Source organism: Mus musculus, chromosome 6, assembly GCF_000001635.26.
Source record: "Mus musculus strain C57BL/6J chromosome 6, GRCm38.p6 C57BL/6J".
NCBI lineage: Eukaryota > Metazoa > Chordata > Mammalia > Rodentia > Muridae > Mus > Mus musculus.
In genome coordinates, this window is record NC_000072.6 from 12,373,188 (window position 1) to 12,399,019 (window position 25,832).

Genomic DNA, 25,832 nt, shown 5'->3' on the forward strand with positions numbered 1-25,832 from the left:
GAAAAAGTAACCCAATTGTTTACTTGGTATTAACAATGATTTGACATTATAATTGACGTCAACCTTAGGCTATTTACTGATACTGAATTATGGCTTAAATACTGCCTATTCAAGATAGTAAATAAGTTTTCTTGAGAAAATATAAAGAGAATTGTCTAGAAGAAATGATGTGAGTTGGAAACTTTAAGATATAAAACACATCTTTCAGGGAAAACAGTTGGAAGTATTATTCCTTACTTTCACAGAGTCCAATATCTCAAACTCTCAATGAAACTTGTCAACACACTTGGAAAATTCAAGACATCATGATTCAACAGGAATCAAAAGTTAAGCTATTATACAATCAGACTAGAACAGAACAGGGAGCTTTACCAATAAAATAACTTTTATTGCATGGGTATTATTGGCCTAATTGAGTAGGTTTACTGTGTGGCTATTGTTTTTTCTCCAATATAGTGGACATATTGGAACTTGGACATTGGATCAGAATCACCTAGTCTTTTTTGCAGCACATGTTGCTGTTGTTTGCTCTAAGGATCACCACAGTTTTTACTGATCCATCTGGTTGTCTTCCAGAAGCATGATACATGGGGAGGGTGGCTAGAATTAAGAAAGTGCTACAGTGTTCCTGATCAACTCTAAGCGCACTAAGGAATCAGCCCTGTTCACATTGAAAACTTCTCTCAAGAATTCCATTCATTTATACATTCTGGAAATGTCTACTGTGCATTAACTCTTCCAGAAGCTAAGAAGATATTAGGGAGTATAGGAGCCTAATGTGTTCTAGTAAATCTATGTGTATGCAATGGTAGATGAAAACACATAATGAATATACAAGGTAAACTGTATGGTACGTTTACAGGGTGATGCATGCCTTACAAATACCAGCTGAAGAACAGAATGAGGGACTTTAGAGTGCTGGGTTAATTGAGAAATTTCATGATAAAGTTTTCTCACATATACTTGAATGGAATTTTGCATGTATATATTGCATATACCAAATAACCTCTAAAATATTAAGGTGAACTAACATAATTGTTTTAAGTTTTATAATGGAAAGAACAAAAGTTTATTTACACTTAAACTACACATTGAGATCTGATCTTATTAAAAGACAAAAAATCAGATTTGATTGTGGGAATATAAATGTAGCTTTTCTCAGCCTAGTCTATCATCACAAGAAAGTCTAAGCTGCAGTAATAAAACTATGCTCCAAGTTGAAGAAATTAAAAAGGGGTGGCCACATGGAAAATAGTCTAAACTAACATACAATTAAACCAGGTGTCTTAGGGTTTCTAATCCTGCATAAACATCATGACCAAGAAGCAGTTTGGGGAGGAAAGGGTTTATTTGGCTTACACTTCCATACTGCTGTTCATCACCAGGGAAATCAGGACTGGAACCCAAGCAGGTCAGGGAGCAGGAGCTGATGCAGAGGCCATGGAGGGATGTTCTTTACTGGCTTGCTTCCCCTGGCTTGCTCAGCCTGCTCTCTTATAGAACCCAAGACTACCAGCCTAGGGATGGTCCCACCCACAAGGGGACTTTCCCCCTTGATCACTAATTGAGAAAATGCCTTACAGTTGGATCTCATGGGGGCATTTCCTCAACTGAAGCTCCTTTTTCTGTGATAACTCCAGCTGTGTCAAATTAACACAAAACTAGCCAGTCCAATTGAACCATTGTCAACTTGACACACAAACATATCACTAGTAAGCCTCAACCCTTAATTACTTATTCATCCCCAAGATCTAAACAACTTTAAAAGTCCCACAATCTTTACATATTAAAAGTCAATCCCTTTAAAATGTCCAATATCTTTTAAAATCGAAAGTCTTGGATCCACTAGTATATTTTCTTCCTTCAAGAGGGAAAATATCAGGGCACAGTCACAATCAAAAGCAAAAATCAATCTCCAACCATCCAATGTCTGGGATCCAACTCACGATATTCTGGGCTCCTCCAAGGGCTTGGGTTACTTCTCCAGCCATGCCCTTTGTAGCACATACATCGTCCTCTAGGCTCCAGATGCCTGTACTCCACTGCTGCTGCTCTTGGTGGTCACCTCATGGTACTGGCATCTCCAGAACACTGCATAATCCCTTCAGTCCTGGGTTGTCAATTGCAACTGAGGCTGCACCTTCACCAATGGCCTTCCATGGCCTCTCATAGTGCCGAGCCTCAGCTGACCCCTTCATGCCTTCAAAACCAGTATCACCTGGGTGACCCTTACACATTACCAAGTCCCTATGCAGCAGGAGTACAACCTTGGCTATCTCTGGAACACAACTCTTTGTGCTTTCAGAAAACACTTCCCAGAAGATGTCACTTCAACGATGCTTGTCTCTTCTTAATCACCGATAATTTCTTAGCTCCAGCTAACCAGCATCAATAGTCTCAGGAATGCAAAAGTTTCACATTAGTAGTTCCTGTATCTTGTTAATCACAGATGATTCTTCAGCCCCAGCTAACCAGAACCACAGAATCTTCCCAATCAAAATAGCAATGGCCCTGAAAAGAGTCTTTAATTTTCCCTCTGAAATTTCACAAGCCAGACCTCCATCTTCTGCACTATTCTCAACATTGTCTTCCAAGCTCCTACACAACACCTGACAGAGCTCTTAACAACGAATGGATCTTCAAGCCCAAAGTTCCAAAGTCCTTCCACAGTCCTCCGCAAAACATGGTCAGGTTGTCACAGGAATACCCCACTCTGCTGGTACCAATTTGTCTTAGTCAGGGTTTCTATTCCTGCACAAACATCATGACCAAGAAGCAGTTTGGGGAGGAAAGGGTTTATTCAGCTTACACTTCCATACTGCTGTTCATCACCAGGGAAGTCAGGACTGGAACCAAAGTAGGGCAAGGAATAGGAGCTGATGCAGACAGAGGTCATGGAGGGATGTTCTTTACTGGCTTGCTTCCCCTGGCTTGCTCAGCCTGCTCTCTTATAGAACCCAAGACTACCAGCCCAGGGATGGTCCCACCCACAAGGGGCCTTTAACCTTGATCACTAATTGAGAAAATGCCTTACAGTTGGATCTCATGGGGGCATTTCCTCAACTGAAGCTCCTTTTTCTGTGATAACTCCAAGTGTGTCAAGTTGACACAAAACTAGCCAGTACACCAGGGAAAGTCAAATTGCATAACACTGTAATTACTAATAACATAAGTCACAGAGGATGGACAGCAGAGGTTAGACAGAACTGCTCCAAGGCAAGTGAAAATTGAATAAGAGATTAACTCATTGACTTCATACAATAGGGGTCAACTTTATGCTTAAATTGAAGGAGAGAGTTAGTTTTTCTCCAAGCCACATAAAGCTCCACATTGATGATCCATCTAAAAAGTTGAATTGGCTTTGAGAAGGCAGAGAGCAATGCAGAGTAGGCCTAGAACTGTGTAGCCAACTTTGACAATCCTCAAACTATCAAACTGATGGAATATAACGAAGACAAATGTAAAACAGAAATCTATCCAAAGGGATGAAATTTCCTTAGCCAGTCCTTAGAACTGGTGTTCATAAATATTAAAACAACTCACCAATGCCCTATTACAAATGAAAAGAGATTGAAGATGAGGATGAAGACGGGGGACTGTCATCATTAAAGATGACAGTCACAGAAGAGCATATATGGCTATGAGCCACCATGTGCTTGCTGGGAATTGAACTCAGGACCTCTGGAGGAGCACTCAATGCTTTTAACCTCTGAGCCATCTCTCCAAATAGGGACACAGCTCAAGGGGAAGCATGGGACCCTGAGACTGTTACTGATGCTGAGTGTACTTGCACACAGGAGCCTAGCATGGCTGCCCTCTGAGAAACCCAACAAGCAGCTGAAAGAGTCAGATGCAGATGCTAGCAGCCAGCCAATGGACGGAAGCTGGGATCCCTGTGGTTGAATTGTGGAAAAGCTGGAAGAAGCTGAGAAGGATGACCCCATGGGAATACCAGCAGTCTCAACTAACCTGGACCTCCGAGATCTCTCAGACACTGAGCCTTCAACTAGGCAGCATACACTAGCTGATATGAGGCCTCGACGCATATACAGCAGAGGACTGCTAGGTCTAGCCTCAGTGAGAGAAGATGCACCTAACCCTCAGGAGACTTGAGGCCCCAGGGAGAGGGGAGGTCTGATGGGATGGGGTTGGGGGTGGGGGCATTCTCTTGGTGACTTGGGTGGAGTGGGAGAGGAGGTATGGAATGGGAAGTAGTGGTGGTGGTGCAGACAAGGAGATGGATAAATTCTGGACTGTAAAAAAGGAGTAAATGAATAAACAAACAAACAAAAAAATAAATAAATATTTATCATGGAAAAAAAAAGCACAGTTGGAATGGTTTTCTTGGTGAAGACTTTTCTAAGGTTCTTTCAAACTCCTCATGGGATTCTTTTGCTGTTTGTATCTTTCCTGGAAAGAAGAGCTATATTCTCTAGACCTCAACTTGATCACACTAAGGTAAGACATCTGTGTTTGGCTAATTTCAATGGCATTTTTGTCTTAAAACTTTTAATTATGTGGCTTAGTTACATTTACTAGATAACAAATTGTGATAGCCAAAAGTTGGTGTATAAGCACTGGAATTATATGCAGCTCAGTGGTAAAATACTTACCTTGCATACACACAGTTCTGTTTATGATCTCCGTCACCTCAAAAAAATTAAATCATTTTCTTTTCCAGTCTTATAGTATGACTGCTAAAGTTCTCATGCATCTAATTAGTAGACCAGAGTAAAAGCATAACTATGTGAAAGGCATCCTGAACGCTCAGGGCAATGTTCAAAACAATTATTACCTCAGTAAATCACTACACAGAACAAATTAAATGTGAACAAATAACGCAGTCCAAGAGAAACTCAATTTAAATGATATTCACTTTCATATTGAATAACAATTCAAAATTTCATACATTATCATCTCAAAATAGGAAAGGTATCTCTATTTTTGGAATCTAACTGATAACACTTCTGTTATTTGATGCTGACTATAAAATCACGTTGCTTTTACAGATATTCTCAGAGTTTAAACCATCTTCTAACAGATTACTCCAAATGCAGAAATCTTCCATTTAGCAATGGACTCATACTATCCTGAGAAATATATCTATAGTTTCATCTTTGAGGATTCTTTGGGGTTTGCAAAAACAAGAGCTATGAGGTAATGTTAAAATAAGGAGTAAGATTTCTAGAAGTTCCTTTGTTGGGGAAGGCTTAAGGGACAGGAAGAAATATGTCGGCATGATGCTTTGAGAATTTATAAATGTGAAATGATACTATTAGCTTGCCTTGTCCTCTGGACAATATACTAAAACTGGACTAGCCTTTTTTCAACAGCAGGAGTTATTTCAGCAAGGTTGGAGGGTAACTGCTGTGGTGTTGCTCCTAGCAATTTAATTTTCCATTCTTGGTCACTTCTATAACCAGGTGAGACATCGCTGTCTGAATTTTGAAAAAAAAAAATCCACCTGGAGCTCAGGCTAACACACTATAAAATGACTTCATTCCATTAAAAAGCAGATATATTAAAGTTTAAAAATGATAGTGATGTATTTCTATTGCAACATTCAGATCAAAACGTAAGGATTCATTGTGTACACTGGCTCCGAGTAGCCACTAAATACACTTTTTTGACAACGAAATCATTGTCCCTGCGGTTTAGTTTACAAAAGAAAAATAGGCATAGTTTCTGAGAAGTAATTTTTGCTTTTCCCCCAGTCTCAACTGGACTATGAACAGATGTTTGAGAGTTTTTGCATTTTCTGTCTGCTACTTTAATGTCATTCTGGGCATATTTCAAAGTTTGCCAGTAGGGTTGATAAAGTCTCCCTCATTTAAAAGTTCAATCTGCTGTTTGTATTCGAATCTTACATATTCCCAGTCCCTTCCTGTTCACATACCAGTTGGGGATTGTTGGGTCTGTTGGGTCTGTTGGATGAAGCCTGTTGATAAGTCCCAAGAGAACGTTTTATAAATATTCTTGCCTTCGGGTGTGAGAATGTGGACTCCATAATGCTGAATCTAAGCAATTTGGAACCATCTGATAATGCTCGAGTCTTAAGTCCTGTTATAAATAGAGGGTGGACTGTGTGGTGCACGTTATTCTAGTTAGAAAACTTCTGCAAACTTTCCTATATGCTCTATGATACAGGTGTATGTTTCCTACATTACCAAAGAGCAATACAAACACTGCAGTGAGATTGGGTTACCATGGCTGTTGCATCGCGATGTTTCCACAAGTCTGCCATTTTGATCATAGCACGCCATCGCTTGGTAACGGTATCCTTGCCCGCATTCCTTGCTGTCGCCTTGTACCTTCATTCCCAGCAGCACCTCCGCCTTCCCTTCCGGTAAAATACAGTCTGACCAGTTCCCCACAGGCTGTGCGTTATATTTGTCACAGGGACAATACTGGGTCTCGATCAGAGGGTACAAATGAGAGTTTTTACATTTTTCCTTCTTTTTACTTTTCCCTGTGGGAGAGAATTATGTTGGAAAATATGTCATTAATTTCTAGCATCCTTAGATTTTTTCACATTCTTTTAATTCCTTTCTTTGCTTTTGATTTTATTCAGTTGTGGCCTATAAATAAGTGATATCTTTTCATTTCTAAGTGCTTTCTAAATAAATTTTTTGCTGATATTGGGTGCTTTGTGCCTTGCACAGTAAAACTTTTCTTATATTCTCATTTAAAAATAGTCTGCTTTGCATAAAGAATTGCAGTTGGCTTTGATACTCTGCAATGTTGAAATCCTCATGTTTGTCCTGACTCAGGGGTTTGTGGCAATTGCACTAACCTCTTCTGTTTAATATATGCAGAAATGCAGGATGTAGAGAGATAAATACTTCACTGGATTATATTCTTTTCTGCTGACTGCAAATAGCTGGCAGAGTTTCATGGGATTATAATTCAGAATTGGAGATTTAAGGTTAATTTCTTGGCATATTAATTTGAATCTTGCAAAATTTCTGAATAGCAGTTATTTTGACAAACTTGATGACAAATACAGACAATAGCAGTAGTACTCAAAAAGATTTGTGTAGAATAAAACTTGCAAAATGTTTTTTTGTTACTTTTTTTGTTTGTTTGTTTGTTTTTTGTTTTTTTGAGACAAGGTTTCTCTGTGTAGCCCTGGCTGTCCTAGAACTTACTTTGTAGACCAGGCTGGCCTTGAACTCAGAAATCCACCTGACTCTGCCTTCCAAGTGCTGGGATTAAAGACATGCGCCACCATGTCCGGCTAGCAAAAAGTTTTGAATAAAAAGAAGTTATCTCTTAAAAAATCTTCATATGTAAGTTGCATATGTACTTTAAAATTATATATTTATTCTAGTAATATCATATGAAATATTCATGATGTGCAATTTTAATTTTGTCATATATAATATATTCCTAAATTATATGATATATTTAATTATATATATAATCTCTCTATAAACTTATAGAGATTATAATAATATATATAATCATCAATATTTTGTCTGTTTGTTTTTTTGCCCCTGACAGTGTGTTCCATTGCATCCTGCTTCAGTGTATTCTCTTGTCTCCTAAACTGTTAAATCAGGTCACTGTTTACTGCTTATTTTGTTTTTTTTAACTTTTTAAAGCAATTGTGACTTTGTGTTTGAATGCAGGTTTCATACACAGAATTAATGCTGTATTTCTCACTGTAGGAGATAAGTTATGAGCTGAGGCTATGGTAGTGGGAACAGACTAATTTCAAAAGGGGTAGCCTCTACTCTTTGCTCCAGACACTACAGACTTCCTAGGCAAGACACTAAAGCTGCGTGTTTAAAGAGAACAATCTTCTATTATTTGTTGCATAGGGAATAAGCTGCTTTTTCTTTCTTCTAAAATAATATACTTCTATCACTGTTACCTTCCATTAAAGTACACACCTGAATCTACGGAAATACTCAGATAACTGCAGCAATTATAAGGGCATTCAAATACACTCACAGAATGCTCTTGGTTTGAGTTTTATTGTATTTTTCTGTTGTGATAAGAGTTACATTTAGCATCGCAATTATTCTTACCAACAATAGCACGCTTTCTGGTCCTAACTGCACCGCAGTCTCCGTTGCATGAAGAAAACTTGGACCAGCTGGTAAATTGACAGTCATCTTGGCAGGGGATCTGGCAAGCCTGGGTCAGGGCTGGCACAGGGCCTGCATACTGGAGGCACTCCTGGATGCTAGCCTGCCCTCCATCTTGCTTTCGACAAGTAATGGCTAAAAGAAAAGCATGTGTCTAATTATTCCATAATTTAAAAATTAATAGCATTTTCACAGAGTGAGAAACTCTCTTCTAATTCCCAGTTTACTATACAAACATGGTTAGAGTACTTCTAAGAATCACAGTAGACACAAGTGTGTGTGTGTGTGTGTGTGTGTGTGCATACACGTGTGTAAGCATGTGCTGTGAGTACACATTTCAAGGCCAGATTCTAACACTGAGTGCTTTCTTCTATCTCTTTCTGCTTATTTTTGAGACAGGGTCTATCACAGAAGCTGGGGCTCAACCATTGTCAAGACTGGCCAGCTTACAAGTTACTAGCATCCTCTGGCCCTTTCCCACCTAGCACTGGGATTATAGTCACCCTCTGCTACACCCTGCTTTTTATGTGGGTGCTGGGAATCAAGCTCAGATTCGTATGCTTGTGCAGCAAGCACTTTACTCACTGAGCCAACTCCCAACCTTTATACTTTCTTTAAATAACACATAGCCTTCATTGGCTGCTTTGGCACAGGAAAACATTCCAACACATGACACACACAGACACACAGACACACAGACACACAGACACACAGACACACACAGACACACACACACACACACACACACACACACACACACACACACACACGATACCCTCTCCTGAAAAAACCAAAAAAAAAACCACATTTATAACAAACACATAGATACATACACACACAACATACCCACAGACACAGACATTGTTGTACACACCCACACCACACCCACAGACACAGATACCCCCATACACATACAGATACACACAGATGCACAGATACAAACACACACACACATACACTCACATAGATACCCACATCCATACATACAGATACACACAGAGTCACAAACACACATAAACACACACCAGAACAGAAACATATACATAGATATATATACTTAGTGACATTTCACTGGATTCTACGAATGATTTAAATTTATTTCACGTATGGGTTAGATTTAGAAATTAATTTTAGTAAAGAAATTATTCTAGTTTATGCTGAACATAGAGTATTTGCCCTAGTGCTTGAAGCAAGTAAGAAGTCTCCAATGTTGTTTTAGGACATAAGCCAATCTACATTTTCTGTCTACAGAGGTCTCAGTGGCTGCCCATTGGTTAGTGAATGGCGGTGGGAGAGCAAGTTTATGCAACTTGTGGTAGAGCCAGGATGGCTCAAAAAGCACTATTCTCTTCCATATTGAGAGTGCACTGGTGTGTCTGACAGGAGACATTATCAAACCTCTCAAAACCTTCTGACTCCAACTTCTTCACATTGCAGAAATATCAACTCTGGATTTCGTGTCTCTTGCTGCATATGTATCAGAAGATGGCCTAGTCGGCCATCAGTGGAAAGAGAGGCCCATTGGTCGTACAAACTTTATATGCCTCAGTACAGGGGAATGCCAGGGCCAAGAAGTGGGAGTCGGTGGGTAAGGGAGTGGGGTGGGAGGGAATGGGGGACATTTGGGATAGCACTGGAAATGTAAGTGAAGAAAATACCTAATAAAAAAATAAGATTGGAAACTCTTAACAAGTTTTATTTAGCATATCACTACTATAATTCTCATGACTACCTCTGGACTCTATTGATGATGAAAGAGTTTTTATTCACATAGTGGTCCATTTCAAAATTGTTCCAGTAGTTTTTTAAAACAAGGAAGAGTTTTATCATATATAAAACACAGATAGATAATGTCTGTTATGTAAGAGATCTTAAAGACAAGATCACATGCTGCTTGCAGTCGCCCCTCTCCCTCTATCATTTACTCCACAGGACCTAAAAGTAATTTGTTCATTTAACAAGGAAGCCAATGAAACATTTAACCTTTGGTCCTGAATTGAAATCCTCATTAAATTACCTTAAATAGCCCTGTTCAGACTAATTTATATGGCCTTTTCAAGTTTATGGTGGAGGCTGAAACTACTCCTGCTTACCAGCTTGCTCAGAGTTCTGTCATCATGAAATTTAGGGAAGAGACTAATATGTTGGCCTGAATTAGAGCTGGGATACAGGGGTCCCCAGATTAGATTATATACCTGTGAGCTGAAACCCATCAGAACACTGCAGATTGTAGAATGGACACGCAGCCAGAAGTAGCTGACAGTTGGAGAAAGGGAAAATGTTCCCTGCAAGGAGAGCACAATGCGGAACCATCCACAGAAGCTCATTTTGTGCTACAAGAGCAGTTCCAAGACTCCTAGGTTTGGAATGGAATCTCATTCATACACTCTAGTTTGGTGGAGCCCAATTGTACAAAAGGAGCAGCGAGATCCTTAAGTTGTAAATCCATAATCATTGGAAGGGGATGGGCATTGTGAAAATCAGGTGAAAAATCAAAGGTCACTCTCACCACATCTGGAGAGGCTGGCATGGCCCTTGTTTATCACAGTAGTCTAAAGTAGTGGTGTGTCAGGGATGCCAAGTAGAATAAGCTGGTTGGCTTTTGGAATATAGCTTTCTTACTAAACTCTAATGTTTTTATTTCACTGGCCAAAGACAAAGTCCTACACAGATCTTATGATATCAACTTGCTGGCTGGCTATAAGCTGCAGCTCTTTGAGGTAATAGAGTATTTCCTGCAGCTGAAACACCTGGAAGGCTACTCAAAGCCTCCATTCTTAGAATCAGCCATGAGGCCTTTGTGCTAGGATCAAGGAAAAAGCATTTTTCAAAGCTTCTAGATGTTCAAGACTCTGGCTGATGGTTATCTGTTCCATGAGAGGCTCTGCCAGAGCCTGACCTACACAGATGCAGATGCTCACATCAAACCATTAGACTGAGCACGACCCCCAATGGAGGAGTTAGGGGAAGGACTGAAGAAGCTGAAGGAGTTTGCAACCCTACAGGAAGAACAATATCAACCAGTCAGACCCTCCCTAGAGCTCCCAAGGACTAAACCACCAACCAAAGAGTACACACGTGGGGGATGCACAGCTCCAACTGCATATGTAGCAGTGGATTGCCTTATTTTACATAAGAGGGAAGAGCGGCCTTGGTCCTGTGAAGGCTCAATGCCCCAGTGTAGGGAAGGCTAGGGCAGTGAGTTGGGAGGGGGATGAGTAGGTTTGGAGTACTCTCTTAGAGGCAGGGGGCGGAGGATGCCATAGGGGGTTTGAGGAGGGGAAATTGGAAAGGGGGATAACATTTGAAATGTAAATAAATAAAGTAATCAATAAAAAAGAAATAAAAAAATAGAGTTCTGGCTGAGACTAGTGGATAAGATGGAAGACTCTCTGATACATGGTCACCCTTGCACTATATCAAGCTATGGAAAACACTGGTATGTGGGTTAAAACTCTAAACTTGAATTATTGTTCTGTCAAGAAAGTATTATGAGGACTTTTATGGGATGGATCAAAGTGAACATCCATCTATTTTGAAGAAAAGCCATCTGTAGTACCCCACTGGTGAAATGTTCTAATTGGGTTTCACAGTCCTCTCTACTTCTGCACATAAGAGCAACCATTTATGTACCATAACTCAGTAAGTTCACATATTTATAAGGAACACTTGAGAAATGAAAGTATTCATCGTTTTACTAGCTATGATGAAAGAACCTCCAAGAATTATTAATTTGGGATAGAATTCTTAGATAGAAAGATGGATGTACTGTTTGCAAATAAATTAAGAACAAAAAATGTTATCTGTGGGATCCTTGAAATGAAATATAATTCACTCACTTATTTAATGTGTCCTGCTGAAGTGGAGACTCAATTTTAAATTGTCTGAGAAAGTTATTAAAATTTCTTGAGACAGTTCTTCTTCTCGACTTCTCCATGAGGGTCCCAGCCTTCATCTCTCTGTCTTTCTTGTCTGTCTGTCTCTCTCTCTGTATCTTTTTTTTTCTCATCATATTTCAGAATTACTTTATGTATCTTCACATTTTGATTTGAGAAAGAAAATCAAAATAACCCTACTACCAATATAATCCTAGAAATAAATTAACATGGTTGATAAATACACTACTTACACAAATCAGAAGGTTCTTTCCCATACTCAGACATGGCATGTAAATCCTGTTTCTGCTTCAGTAAGTTGAAACGGAAATCAAGTATGTAAAATTCCTTTATCTGTTCTCAGAAATCTGCTCAGCACTCTACTTCCCTTATCTGAGATTTTCAACAGTGTACATTTGGACTGAATCACACAATGTTATCCAAACAAGAGCAAGAACACCGTTTGTACAATATATTGAAAATTTATCATACATCGTAGCTTGTTTGTATTCTATGATAGAGGAAACACAACAATTCAAACACAGAAATGCAATCTAAAATGAGCTTCCTGCTACTGGGTGAGGAAAATATAAATGTTTGGAAAGGGAGCCATCTGGTCTTTCAGCTTTGTAAACTTTAAAAGTCATTTGTGAGTCACTGAAAACATGGTAGTTTTTAATTTTAGCATAAATGGATCATACCAAGCATAATTTCCTGTCATTTCAGAACACTACACACACTCAAGGAATATTGACTTGTATTTACATCTATTCTCCTCTATAATTACTATGCAAGTTCTTCTTTGTGCAAAGACCTTATTAAAACACAGATCGAAATAATATCCTATGAGTGGATCAAGAAAGCTTTTTTTGTGAGATTAGCAGCTATCAAATGGAAATACTACAGTTAACAGTATGATGACAATATATACTTATTTCATTGTGAAATATCAAGATTAGATATCACAGCAGGTTTTATGTGTTATAGAATAAAATGACTCTAGCTGGCTAAAAGCATGAGAGACACAAGTATGATTAACTGTGGACTAAAGATAAGTACCCGTAGGCAAGTTTAGTCCATATGACTCAGGAAATATTTAAAGGTGAGTAAGAACTTCATCTTCTTCAGCAAATAAATGCTTTAAGGAAAACAACTCAAAGAAGGATTAGTCAAAGTAATTCACAAATATATACTAACCAATGACAATCTGTAAACCTTAGGGAGACTGATTTGAAAAGACAGTGTGCAGACAGATTTATGTGTGTATATGATGTGTGTGTGTGTGTTCCTGCGTTAATGCCTTTATCTATGAATGCAGGGATGCATACATCACCGTTCATATTTAGAGTTCAGAAAACACCTTCAGGTTGGTCTTTACATTCAATGTTGCTTGAAGCCCAATCAGGCTTATATATTTTTAATGATGTTTGTTTCTGCCTAATTAGCCCATCAGCTTCCCAAGAGTCTCCTGTTTCTGCCTCTCCTCTCAATGTGTAAGCATCCAGGTCCTGTGCATGTGTAGAAATAACTTAGGAACTGAGACATCTCCCCAAGTGAGTGTAGACATTTTTTGCTATAATAGGCAAAAATTGGGCATGGCCTAAAGATTAGACATCATTAAATTATGATTAATTATGTTTGGTATGATAGTCTCATTTTCATGTTATAAACTGATAGAGTGTCTATGGGAAATAAATATCTTATCTAGGGATTGCTTCAGGAAAATTCTTCGCACTATGAAGAGAGTGACAGATGAACAAGATGGCAACCTGTCAAAAACCTTTAATGCTGAATAAATGATAGGCACACTGTGAATACTCATGTCAGTCTTCCCATTTTTGAGTGGTTTTAAAGCATCTCCCAAATTAAAACAAACACAAAACCCCAAAACAGTACAACAATAAAACTCCCAAACCAGCCAATGATTTTAATAGATGAATCATCAGACCCAGGAGCTGTGTTTTAAATATGAAGATGTTAAAGGTTCAAGGAAACAGATCTAGCACTGTTGGGTAAACAGCAGATAGAGATAGATACATGTGGATACGAGCATTGGTGTGAAGTTAATAACAGATCTTAGTGCCAGTAAATCTAACAACACAAAATGTCACTACTCATCTTTATATCTTTTTTTTTTGAAGAAGTAGAAACTCCCCTCCAATTCAGGTTGCAGAAAGTGGGCATTTCAAGTGAGTTTTGGATTACTCTGCAGTGTGTATGGCCACCCTATCATTCTGTCACACTAATCAGAGTAAAATATATTGCTAGACCTAAAATGTGTGCACAGTTCATTATAGCAAGCAGAATCTATATCTTGGTGCAGTGAAAGCTTTGAATTATGTGTAACAAAGAGTTCAAGGGGCTCTGAGACCTTATTTATTAAATCGAGTGATATGAACATGAGGTATCCTATCCCATCCATTGTGTCTGGTGACACTCAAGACAGAACATGCTCAGCTGGTCAGTTGATTGGATGAGTTATCTTCCTGTAGTTTTATGAGCAAATGGTAATGGCGAGAATGAGATCATGTGAAAAAGAAAAAGGAAAAAGCTTAGCATGTGTAGGAAGCTTGTTACCAAGAGACCTAATTGTGCTTAGATCTAGCCTATAAATATTGCAAGAACACCCCGGTTGTTTTCTAGGTAGATATAATGATCCTGGCCTTTCTTTGTAGCAAAGAGGTTTTCACTGACACAGTTGCTAAATTACGCATCCTAATTATAATTTGTGAACACAAACTTGGCAGAATGGAAAGAAACACACTTCTTAAAATTTCTCTTTGATAGTTCCTAATGATCCCCATGTCATTGGTGCTCATAATATGTGTGACACATGCACACCTCTTCCTAGGGAAAAAAAAATGTCAGCTGCCACAACAGTGGCTCAGATGAAGGTCAGCTAGACGGGAATGGAGATGCGTAAAGGTTTAGCTAATTGCATGGCCACACGTGGAACATCCAGGAGCAACTGTGGACATGGGCTGGAGCCACCTACGTTTTATGAAGTGCTATTAGAAAAATGGTAACTGTTACCGTACAGTTGATAACAAGGGTAATGGAGGAATTTAAGACAGAATCAGAATGTGCAAGTAACTAGGATGCTGAGATTCACACAAAATCAGGAAAACACATTTGAAAACAGAAATAATCCCAGAAGCTTTGATCAACAGTTATGAAAGTAAAAAGTACAAAATTTAGAAAGCAGTTAATAAATACATCAACCTGAAGAAAGTTTTAAAATCTTAACACATAAGTTTCCTTTTGCATTTAGTTATTTTTTTGCTTATATTTTCTTGTTTTAATGGAATTATGTCTGTAAATGGACAGAATAGTATATACTGCTAAGATAAACTGACTCAGATATTTTGTCTGATCTGAACTTTAATTATGCCTTAAAGCACAACAGAAAAAAAAATGGACCAGACTCATAGGCAAAAGATAAGAAAAGAGTATCATTATAGGCTCCACAGATTTAAATTCAAGATGTAAGCCCATTTTTTCATTAAAAGCACCATACTGTGAAGTTAAAATTTCTATATAACAGACCACAAATTATTTAGATTTAATTTTAATTACAGAAAAAGTATTCTTGACAAGAGATAACATACAGATCAACATGGAGATTTAACTAAAATTACTTAGAAATGATTTATATGAAAACTTTACACTTAATGTTTATGAGTTTGTATTATGGTTTTAAAATAATATGTAACAAATAATAAAGCTCAGAATAACATTCATATTTAAATAGTAGAAGTTACTATTTTTCTTTAGAACAATTGTTGAGAAGAATAAGGAAATCATATGAAATACACCATTACTAGTATTTTTTTATGTGCATTCACCTTTGCACTTCTGCTATTCTCAAGAGAGCACTCTGCTTCTGCTATGTTAGTCCCTCTGATCTATGGTTGCACTGACTGAGACACTGTACTGTCATCCATGACGCTAAAGGAGTCAAGGTTTAGACATTTGTATAGAATTGTTGTGGTTTAGGCCATCATAAAGTCCTCTCAGCTGCAGGTAGTGGTAAGTGGGCTCAGCCTTCGGCTTTCTTTTCATGTCCAGATTCTGGATCCTGAGCCCTGTAGTGACCGTGGTCCCTGGTCTGTGCCACCTCTGGCTACAGGTATGTCATTACTGCACTGAGATTATCCAACCATAAGGAATAGCAACCTTAAATGCCCCTCAGATTTTCTGGTTTCCTAGAATCTATTAATTTACAAGGACTAAGCTCATTGACGGCTTTGAGGTAATGTTTCCAGTCTGTCTTGGGAATTCACTCTTTTCTAGTATTCAATATCTTTGTTTTCTGCCCTCTAATTACTATCTATAGGGCCTTGATACTCTAGTTTGGAGGCAGACAATCAACCTTTCTGTTTATTTTCACTTCAGATGTCATCTAATCCTTCTGTATTCCTGGCTACCACATCTGCTCTGGTGGCTAGAAGAGAACTTGAAGAACTAGAAAACCAAACCCTTGGTGCCTGCTTAAACACTAACTAACCATTGGTTAAGAGATAGTGCCTCAGTAATCCCATGGGGTTCAGGAATTGGTAATTGGCAGAGATATCTGAGAGATTGCGATGCTCATGCAGGCAGGAGGAGAAGGCATGCAATCTAGACTTGGGTTTGGGCTGCCCCAAATTGTCATTGCTATGAGCCAGATATTTTATTTCTAATGCAATTAATTCCAGTGCTAAGTTTATCCATAAATATGATTAGGATTCAATAATATATTCACCAGGTAAAGGAATGACTTGGTCTTCTAAATATCATCTGGACAGTAGACAGGTACACAGAGAGAAAAGACAGTAGAGGCTTCAGTTCTGTAACACGTTTATATACAAATGACCTGAGCAACGTGAGGGAAGCTTTTAAAATTACAAATTCTGTTAATGCTTTAAAAAAATCTTTTATTTTTCTGTCCTTTTTGTTCTTAAGCCATTAGATATTTTGCTACATTTTCTTCTTGTTTTCTAATTGAAAAAAAAAATCTATTCTTTTTCTCCTGGTATTCCAGTCCCTGAAGGATGTCTGTCTGACTCAAACACATCGAGAGAAGCCCTAAACAAAGCAGCCAATACATTGTCCTTAAGTGTATAGATTTTACATCATGCTCTTTTCCTGTGTTTAAATGAAACTTCTTTTCTCATTGGGTGTAGGGCAATGGTCATCTCTGACTTTTTTCTTCTATTTTCCTGTGGTCATTGTGTTTGCAGAGTCATGAAATATGCATTACTGCTTTGCCTTGAAATTAAGTCGTGTATGCTTTATAATATTTCTTACTATATGATATTATCTATATATTTTTATTCTTTAAATTGTGTAGCATGTATTTAACAAATATTTTAATACAATCATTAACTATATTGAATAGTAATCAGGAAATGTACCTTAGCCTTAGGGACTGGTGTTACCCTGTTTATACAGTTTTTTGAGAAATTTTTATATAACAGACATACAGACCTGTGAATCAGAATAGGAAGTTTAAGACATTGATGAGATGAACTGAGTTACATTTCTCTAAAATTCATAGGCTGAGGCAATATTCCCAATGTAAGGGAGTTAAGAGATGGAGACTTGGGATCTAAGTTAGATCTGCTCCCAAGAGAATGGTTGCTTATGGTGAGATTGATGTTCTTACAAAATGAGACTGGAGAGAGCTTCCTCTCTGTGTTCACATGTATCTGTCTGTCTGTCCATCCATCCATCTGTCCATCCATCTGTCCATCCGTTCATCTGCCCGCCCGCCCATCCATCCATCCATCCATCCATCCATCCATCCATCCATCCATCCATCTATCTATCTATCTATCTATCTATCTATCTATCTATCTATCTATCTATCTATCTTGCACTTAAGTTACAGGGAAAATATGCTCTGATGCCAGAAACAAAAAAAGCCTCCACCAGAAATTTAATCACTTAGCACTTTGACCTTGTGGCATATTGTTATAGTAACCACAGCATACAAGTGATTATGTATTTATTTTATAAAAGTCTTATAAGACTTTTAGAGGAGTACATACTTAGTTTAATGAAAGCTTCTGTCTCTGGCTGCTAGGGTGTATAGAAGAGAAATTAGTGTTATACTTTCCTAGAGATGTTGAAACTCAAGTCTTCTGAGAAGAACTAGACTATAACAAGAACTTGCAAGAATTGTGCTAAGAGCTACATATTTATTATGCAAAACAAACCCTTTCATTCCTCTCTATGTGATACATAAGTAAACCAGAAATTAACGTCTAGTTGTGATATGATTTATCATTAGAGAAAGAAATTGCAAAAACCTAGAACAGCTTTTGCCTTTTGTCTACCATACTGTTTCTATTTTCAGGTTTTATCTTTAACTATTTTTTTTCCTTAAAAAGTTTACTACTAGAGTTCGGTGAGTCATTATTGCATTCTGTTATTTCCTACATAATGCTGTGATTTCATTCTTAAGGGGAAGATTTTACTACTATAATAGATTTTAGAGCTGAATCTCTCATAGTGTTAAATAGGTTTCTTCACTAATGGGCTTTGGAAACTTGAGCTATGGACAAGATAGAACTATGTGATGCTACTGATTGAAGTACTACTAGGAGTTGTGACTATAGCAATGATTATTTACTTCTGAGATTAGATTGAGGCCAGTAATTTGTTTCTGTAAAGCTGAGATAGTAAATAATTTTTGCTTTCTGAGATATTATCTCTTGTACCTACTCAATTTTGCCATATATCTTGAGAGTAGCCACAAGCAATACATAATGTAATAGGTATGGCTGTGTTCTAATACAATGTTAACTACAAAGGAATAGGCTATTGACTAGATTTGGTTGACAAAGTATAGTTTACTAATCTCTAGTATAGGCAAATCATTTGATAAAGGCCACACAATATATATATATCCATTTTTAGCGTCCTAGTATAGTGTTCAAGGGTAATGGCTATATTTTAATTCACATAATGAAATTTCTGATGCAAAGAAGGAAATTTTAAAGTTAGTAAATTATAGAAATATTAATTTTAATCTAAATACTTTAGCTTAAAAGAAATAACTAAAAAGCTTAGAATGCAAATAGGCTAGAGAAAAAGGAAATATACTAATCAAAAATATTATTACCATCTTTTTATATAAATACATAGAATATCTTGGTGATCTGAGGTTTCCTATAAAACAACAAATCATTTCATGGAATGTTGGTCAAATAATTATCTACCATTCTGTGCCACCTTTACAGTGATATATCTGTTTCAACCTTAGATTAGGCTTCTCATACTTGTCAAATATACCATGCAAAATTATATAAACAACAACTGCTCAAATGAGCTATTCTTTCAGAGTTAATTATTTTCACCAATGGAACTATTATGAAGCTGAAAATATTGGCTTAAAGAGTCCACGGTTCAACTTTAACTCGTATTTCTACTATCCATTCTAGTTTCTGCCATGAATTCCTACAACTATCTTCACCATTTTTAAGGCCAATATCTATTTATTTCTGTCAATTTTCATACTGGATTCTCATCAGAGTCTCTGTTTTTTCAACCTTTTATTGTTCTAACAGCGTCTTAGCCAGAAGCTGGGCCCAAGTGTCCTAGCCTTCTAATTTATTCTGCACACGCTGACAGATAAAGCACTGCTTTCCTCGGACCTTGCCCTTTTCCTGTATTGAACACAGTCTCAAACACTGATGCTGACATTTATACGTCTCCACAAAATCACCCCAGGCTCTAGCTCACATCTCCGTGGCCTCAACCTACCCACTTTTCTATGAGCTTATCAATTGCATTTCTTAGCTCAAATGCTTAGTTTATAGAATGGATCACACTGTGTGTCCCTCTCTCCTGGCTGCTTATGTTAGTTAGTAAAAGGGGACAAGCCAGGAGTAAGCCTTCCTTACTCTGTTGGCTTCTAATGATCAAATTTGCAATCAATTGCTTTCACTCTTTAACGCCAATTTGTTGAGTGGGCTTAAATGTTCTCATTTCCCTAAGAAATGCAAGCTCCTTGGTTTCAGTATCACCCACTCTTTCAAACATCCATGGCTTTTTTTGCCCAGATTTCTCAATACAGTCTCAAATGAATGAGGGTTAGAAAGTCTAATGTACTAAACAACCCAGAGGTGCCCATTCTACTGACTTTACGAGATGAGTTTATGCAACATTACTTCAGCTACTAAAGGAAAGCATTCTATCTATCTATCTATCTATCTATCTATCTATCTATCTATCTATCTATTCTGATTTTTCCTGTGACCATATGGTATCAAAGATAAAGATGGTGAGACACTAAGAAGCTAATTGTGCACAGTTATGGAGTCAATCATGAATAGAATATCAATGTAAGGAAACATTTCTTTCTTTCCATGAACAAAGGACACTTCTCTCCATCTCATGCTCTATAGGAACACAAGCTGCAAGGAAAGGAAATATCTATAGACTAGTAAAATAAAGAAAAGTCTGTTGCATTGAAGTTGCTATGCTAAAGTTAAACCAGTTGCTATAATGCAACTTGTCCTCTCTTTGTCTCTCTCTGTCTCTGTCTGTCTGTCTGTCTGTCTGTCTGTCTGCCTCACACACACACAGAGAGAGAGGGGGGGGCAGAGACAGAGAGACAGAGAGCAGTGTCAGACTGTGCCAATTTTAGAAAGCATTGTTTAAAGACTGGGAGAGAGAGGCACCAAACAGGAAGCCTGCAACAAAACACCCAAAAGCCAGGAGAAAGTGGCACTGAGAGAGCCAAAGATAACTTTCTATTTTGCAGAGGAAGTGGGTAAGATTGTGAGATATTAAGAAATAAGTACTTACTAGGACCAGTATAGAACAGTGACTATCAGATTTGGACATGAAAAAGTCAATGACCATTGTAAAAAAAAATCAGTTTCTATAAAGCCAGTGTATCCAAATAGCAAGAGACCCACGTTCATACTGTTGCTTCTGTGCCCCTGTGACATTCTATGCAGTCACCGGGGTCATTGACTGCCAGGAAGAAGAAGGAATTATCTTTCCATGAGGACAATGTGAGCCCAGTGCTGCAAGGCTTCTGTGTTTTCAGCCTCAAATAGAGGAAGTGAATCACTCAAGGTCATGCAGCCTTTAATAGTGGAGTTTTGAATTATGGAGGCACTTCACATGTGTGCCTCTCTCTTTGTCTTAGTTAGGGCTACTATTGCTGTGATGAAATATCATGACCAAAAAGCAACTTGGGGTGGAAAAGCTTTATTTGGGTTATGATTTCTTATCATTTCATCATTGAAGGAATGCAGAATAAAGCAGGGTAGGAGGTGGTGCATAGGTCATGAAGGAATGCTACTTACTGACTTGATTTTTCAAGGCTTGCTTAGCCTGCTTTTTTTATACATCCCAGGACCAACCACCAGTCCAGGAAAGCATGATACACAATAGGCTGGGCCCTTTCCACATCAATCAATAATTAAGAAAAGGTTCCACAGGCCTATCTATGGAGGCATTTTCTCAACTGAGTCTCTCTCCTCTCTGATGACTCTAACTTTGTCAAGTTGACACAAAACTAGGCAGTACAACCATACCCAACAGTTTCTCTAGTGGTAATCTATAAAATATACCTTTCATATTCTGACCATTGATTGCTGAGTACTATTTGTGGGTGTTTGTATATTAAAATTGAAGGAATCCTACATTTGAAGCATACTTTTTCTTTTTCTCCTACAAGGTGACTAGAGGAGGAAAGATTGCCTTGTGTTTGTGCAATGACTGGAACTCAAGCTTTTATATCCTGACTTCCAAACCCACCCATGTCCTGTACCAATTGCAATTCCATGTAGACCCTGAATTGTACATGAATTCACACTTGGCTCAAAGGAGGAGTTGACAGTGAATGATAAGGCATTAATCAATTTCTTGAAGAAAGATTTGCAATGGGGAAAAAAAAAACCTGCTCAGTTCTATAATAGCTCCAGCAAGAGTCATTTATCTAAGCTTCATGATGGACACGTGATAGACAGATAGGTCAGACTTATATGACTGTGAGTAGCTCCAGACACGTAAGCCAAGAATGGCTATCACTTAGATCACACACACACAAGCACACACATATGCACGTACACACACAGACACACACACCCCACACATAACATAGCGGCCAAAGAAAGATCCATCCCTTCAGAGAACTCTCTGTCCTTTGGTAAATATATGCTCCTGATTCTAAACCCATAGCTTTTAAACTGCTTGCTTGCTAGAATCTGTTCCCATCCTGTGGTGGGCATTCTGTGCTTTTACTTTAACTTTTAATAAATCTGTATTTTCACTATTAGTACAAGACTATCATCTTGTCCAGTTCACTGCCTAAGACATCAGCTCCTGGCATACCACAGACAACACCCCACATAGCTGAAGATTCCCAATGAAAGTTATACAAGTATAATGGAGTCATAAATATCACCATGCATATAAGTAAGAAACTACAATTAGTGTTTCAAACTAAGACCTCGTTTAAGAACAATCTAAAAATAGATTATTTCTAAATAAGTTTTTCTCAAGATTAAAAAGTTTATTTTATTACTGTAAAATCTAGAACTCAATGTCAAGTCTACACAAACATTTGAATCATCATTGAGAAAATGAATACAAACGAGGGAGCACAAACACATCTTTATAGGTTAAAGAAAGGTAGAAGTGTGTTCTATTGCATAGTAAGCTATATTTCCAATGTTCACATTAACTATTGACAGTTTATATGAACAATAATAATAAAACACCTAAATTCCAAGTATGTTATTTCATATATGGCTATGAACACTACTCTCCAAAGCTTGAGCTGTAAAGTGTGATAGCTTTCTACCACATACTTCTGCAGGATTCCATGATCTGTAGCACTATGAACAATCCACAACTCACATACTACTGAAAGCTTTGAGTAAATAAATATTCAACTTAAAGTCCAGTATCAATTATGATCAGGGCCTTGGATAGACTCTGCGTTATTAGAATTGTCACCATTGAGAATTTCAAGAAAGCTATAAAGTACAGTAGTATATTGTATGCATATACAAATGTAATGCATATAAATAAGAGTTATGAAATATAGTGATTGTTAAAGTATCCACTAAAGTGCTATGAATCATCATAAATTATAAACACACAAAAGATTTAGTTATATTATGATCTATGTCATAAATGAACCACACTTCTGACTTTTTTCCACCTATTAATTAGTGAAGAATGCAACAGTTATGTGTTTTTGCCAAAGAACAAAATTTCAAGAGCCAAATTTCTGGTTTCTGGTGTTAGGTAAAATAGGTCAAAGCTGTTTCTATTTGCTGTGCTCTATCCAAGCCTGATAGCAATATAAACTGTAACAAGGCAGCAGTGAAGATAAAAGACAGAATATTGGAGAAATACAAAGCAAGTCAGCACTACTGTGCTGTCTCCCACCTCTTGCCTGCCGCCCAGGTCCGCAGCCTTCCTGTGCTCCAGGAACATCCTGTTGAATGCTCCAAGGAACTAACTGGCACCTGCGCCATTTGTGTGTCTTCCACCTACAGCAGAAGGACAAAATCTCAGTGAGAGGAAGCAGAGATGGCAGGCAAATCATAGAGATAATGCAGTGTCAACAAAAAGCAGGTTATTTACCCACAGTCAGTTTTACCTGAGTTGAATTTAGCCACCCATTAAACCCTTATAAAAACAACATAATATAGAATTCTTTCTATGGTATTAGAGACAAGACTATATCATTAGCAAGTTCTGTAGAAACAGACTCCACAGTGACAGAGGGCATTTGGACTTCTTATTCATACTACCAAGAGATGCCCCAGCTGGCACCAGAAGTGTTGCATTCCACTAAGTAAATTCCAGGCCTGCCAGGAGTCCCCTGTATATTGCCAGTTGGATGATCACTACAGAGGTAATGGTAAATCACAATATCCCACAACAAAAACAATTTCCAAAAATCAATGCATTGGACAAATAGTAATGTTTCTAATATAGACACATAGTAACAATATCTGTCATCTCTGAATTAATAATACATGTATTAAGATGGCATATTTACGCTAATCTCCACTTAAATAACTATGTTGTGATTATACATTCCATTAATTGATGTCACAGTATATGGCATTTCGTTGGTTGTAAGCATTGCAATCATGCACTTCAGCCAGGTTCAATGAGGAAAATTTTATTCATAATACCAAGGAGGCCATATTTCTGCAATACAATTTTGAGATTATGTGTAGCTTCAGTGACTTCAAATTTCCAGGAAGTGAAAACAGACAAATAGAAAATAAACATCTTACTAGCATCGCAGAGGAACAATGTCACTTCCTGAGCCACAATGCTCACACATAGGAAAAGCAAGTATTCTTTGGCGACAAGGGAGACATTCTTGGTTATTCCCGTGACAAAGATAGTGCTCCCTAAAGAATATGACGTATCTTGTTTTTAAATTCTTTCTGCTTTTTCTTATTTTACAATCTATATCTGCATAAGGCAGTCTCCCTACCTACTAGCGGTACCTCCACAGTAGGGAAATTGACAAATCTATTTGCCCCATGAGAGGTAACTTGAGAAGTGGAGAAGTTCTATGAAATACAGGTGCAGAATGGTGGCTCCAGGGGCGAGTATCCTACTGAGTGGTCAGAAGGAGTACCAGTCTGAAAGAAAAGATCTAGCCAGAAATTACCAAGTGCCCCACCTACCTCTTTTCCCTCCCTTACCTGTAGCTGTGACATGTGGGAGGGGCTTCACAGGCCTTCTCTTCATATAGTGGGTCTGAGCATTCCTTGCCGCCATTGGCTGGCAGCTGAATGATGACTCGCTGTCGAGACTGCTTCCTGGCTCCAGAGTCTCCTGCGATGAAGCAACGCTTTAACCTCCATATACTGCACTGATAACAGAGTCTCTCAATACCAATTTGGTGTTGACGAAAATTCTCTGCCTCCAACAACATGTGCTATGACATAACCGAATAAGAGGCCTTATTTCATCTAATCTTTTACTATTTGTCTCTTAGACCACTTATATTGAAAACCCAAGTTACATTTTAAAATGTAAAGAATGAAGAGAAACAGTTCTATAGTCAGCTGGTCCTTCCACTGTGCATTTGCAAAGTAATTGTTCTTTCATATTACTCTGTCCCCTTGAGAAATAGGACAGATCTAATTAAATTCTTCCTTTTACTGTAAGTTTATCTTATGTCATCTCATGTAGCTGTGTTTGTCACACGGGACACATACACTTGCTATGAATCTTCCTTAGGAGAATATAGTCAATGTTACAGTGCTATTTCTTTGTTATTCTCTTTATTTGAAATGCACAGCTTATTCCAGCTATTTATTATTCATGTTAAGCACCTACATTCAGGCCACACTCTGAGCATTGTGCTCTCAGTAGAGAAACAACAGGAGCTTCCAAAGAAAGGCTCTTTTAGGGAAGTGTCAAAAATAGCAGTAATTACTGTAAGTAAATAACTCCAAATTATTTCTAAAAATTTGGAGAAGGGTAAGCTTTACCTTCAAGAAAGAAGTTGATAGTATGAATGCATTACTGCCTGAGTGATGTTCAAATTTATTTTTTTAGATTATAAGTACAAATAAGGAGTTTATGAGCTTTGATGCACTATATTTCAACTTTCCATATGCATATCTTTTAAAGGCAAGTAGCTTACATAGCACAATTTCTCTTAGAAAAGAATTACATAGAGAATTATGTCAGCAGATAATATAATTCTTTCTGCATTTACATGATTTTGCAAGATTGTTCAGTATTTCATACACAGACTACAGGAAGAGTGGGGCTGTTTTTTCAAGTTTACCACCTTTAATAACTGAAGTTTAATCAGAAAAGAAACAAAACATTTCAAAAGTCATTGTTGTTATGAGATAAAATGATTTGAAAG

At 37.7% G+C, this 25,832-nt stretch overlaps 1 protein-coding gene across 1 annotated transcript in view; it reads right to left on the reverse strand.

The window, feature by feature from the left end:
• Thsd7a (thrombospondin, type I, domain containing 7A) overlaps positions 1–25,832 on the reverse strand; it is a 437,646-nt gene that overhangs the window by 61,580 nt on the left and 350,234 nt on the right. Inside the window, exons 10-13 of the mRNA NM_001164805.1 lie at positions 24,652–24,784; positions 23,369–23,472; positions 8,034–8,228; positions 6,206–6,469 (exon numbers count right to left, since the gene is read on the reverse strand). Of these exons, the coding sequence (NP_001158277.1) occupies positions 6,206–6,469; positions 8,034–8,228; positions 23,369–23,472; positions 24,652–24,784 (696 nt within the window). The remainder of the gene's footprint in view (positions 1–6,205; positions 6,470–8,033; positions 8,229–23,368; positions 23,473–24,651; positions 24,785–25,832) is intronic.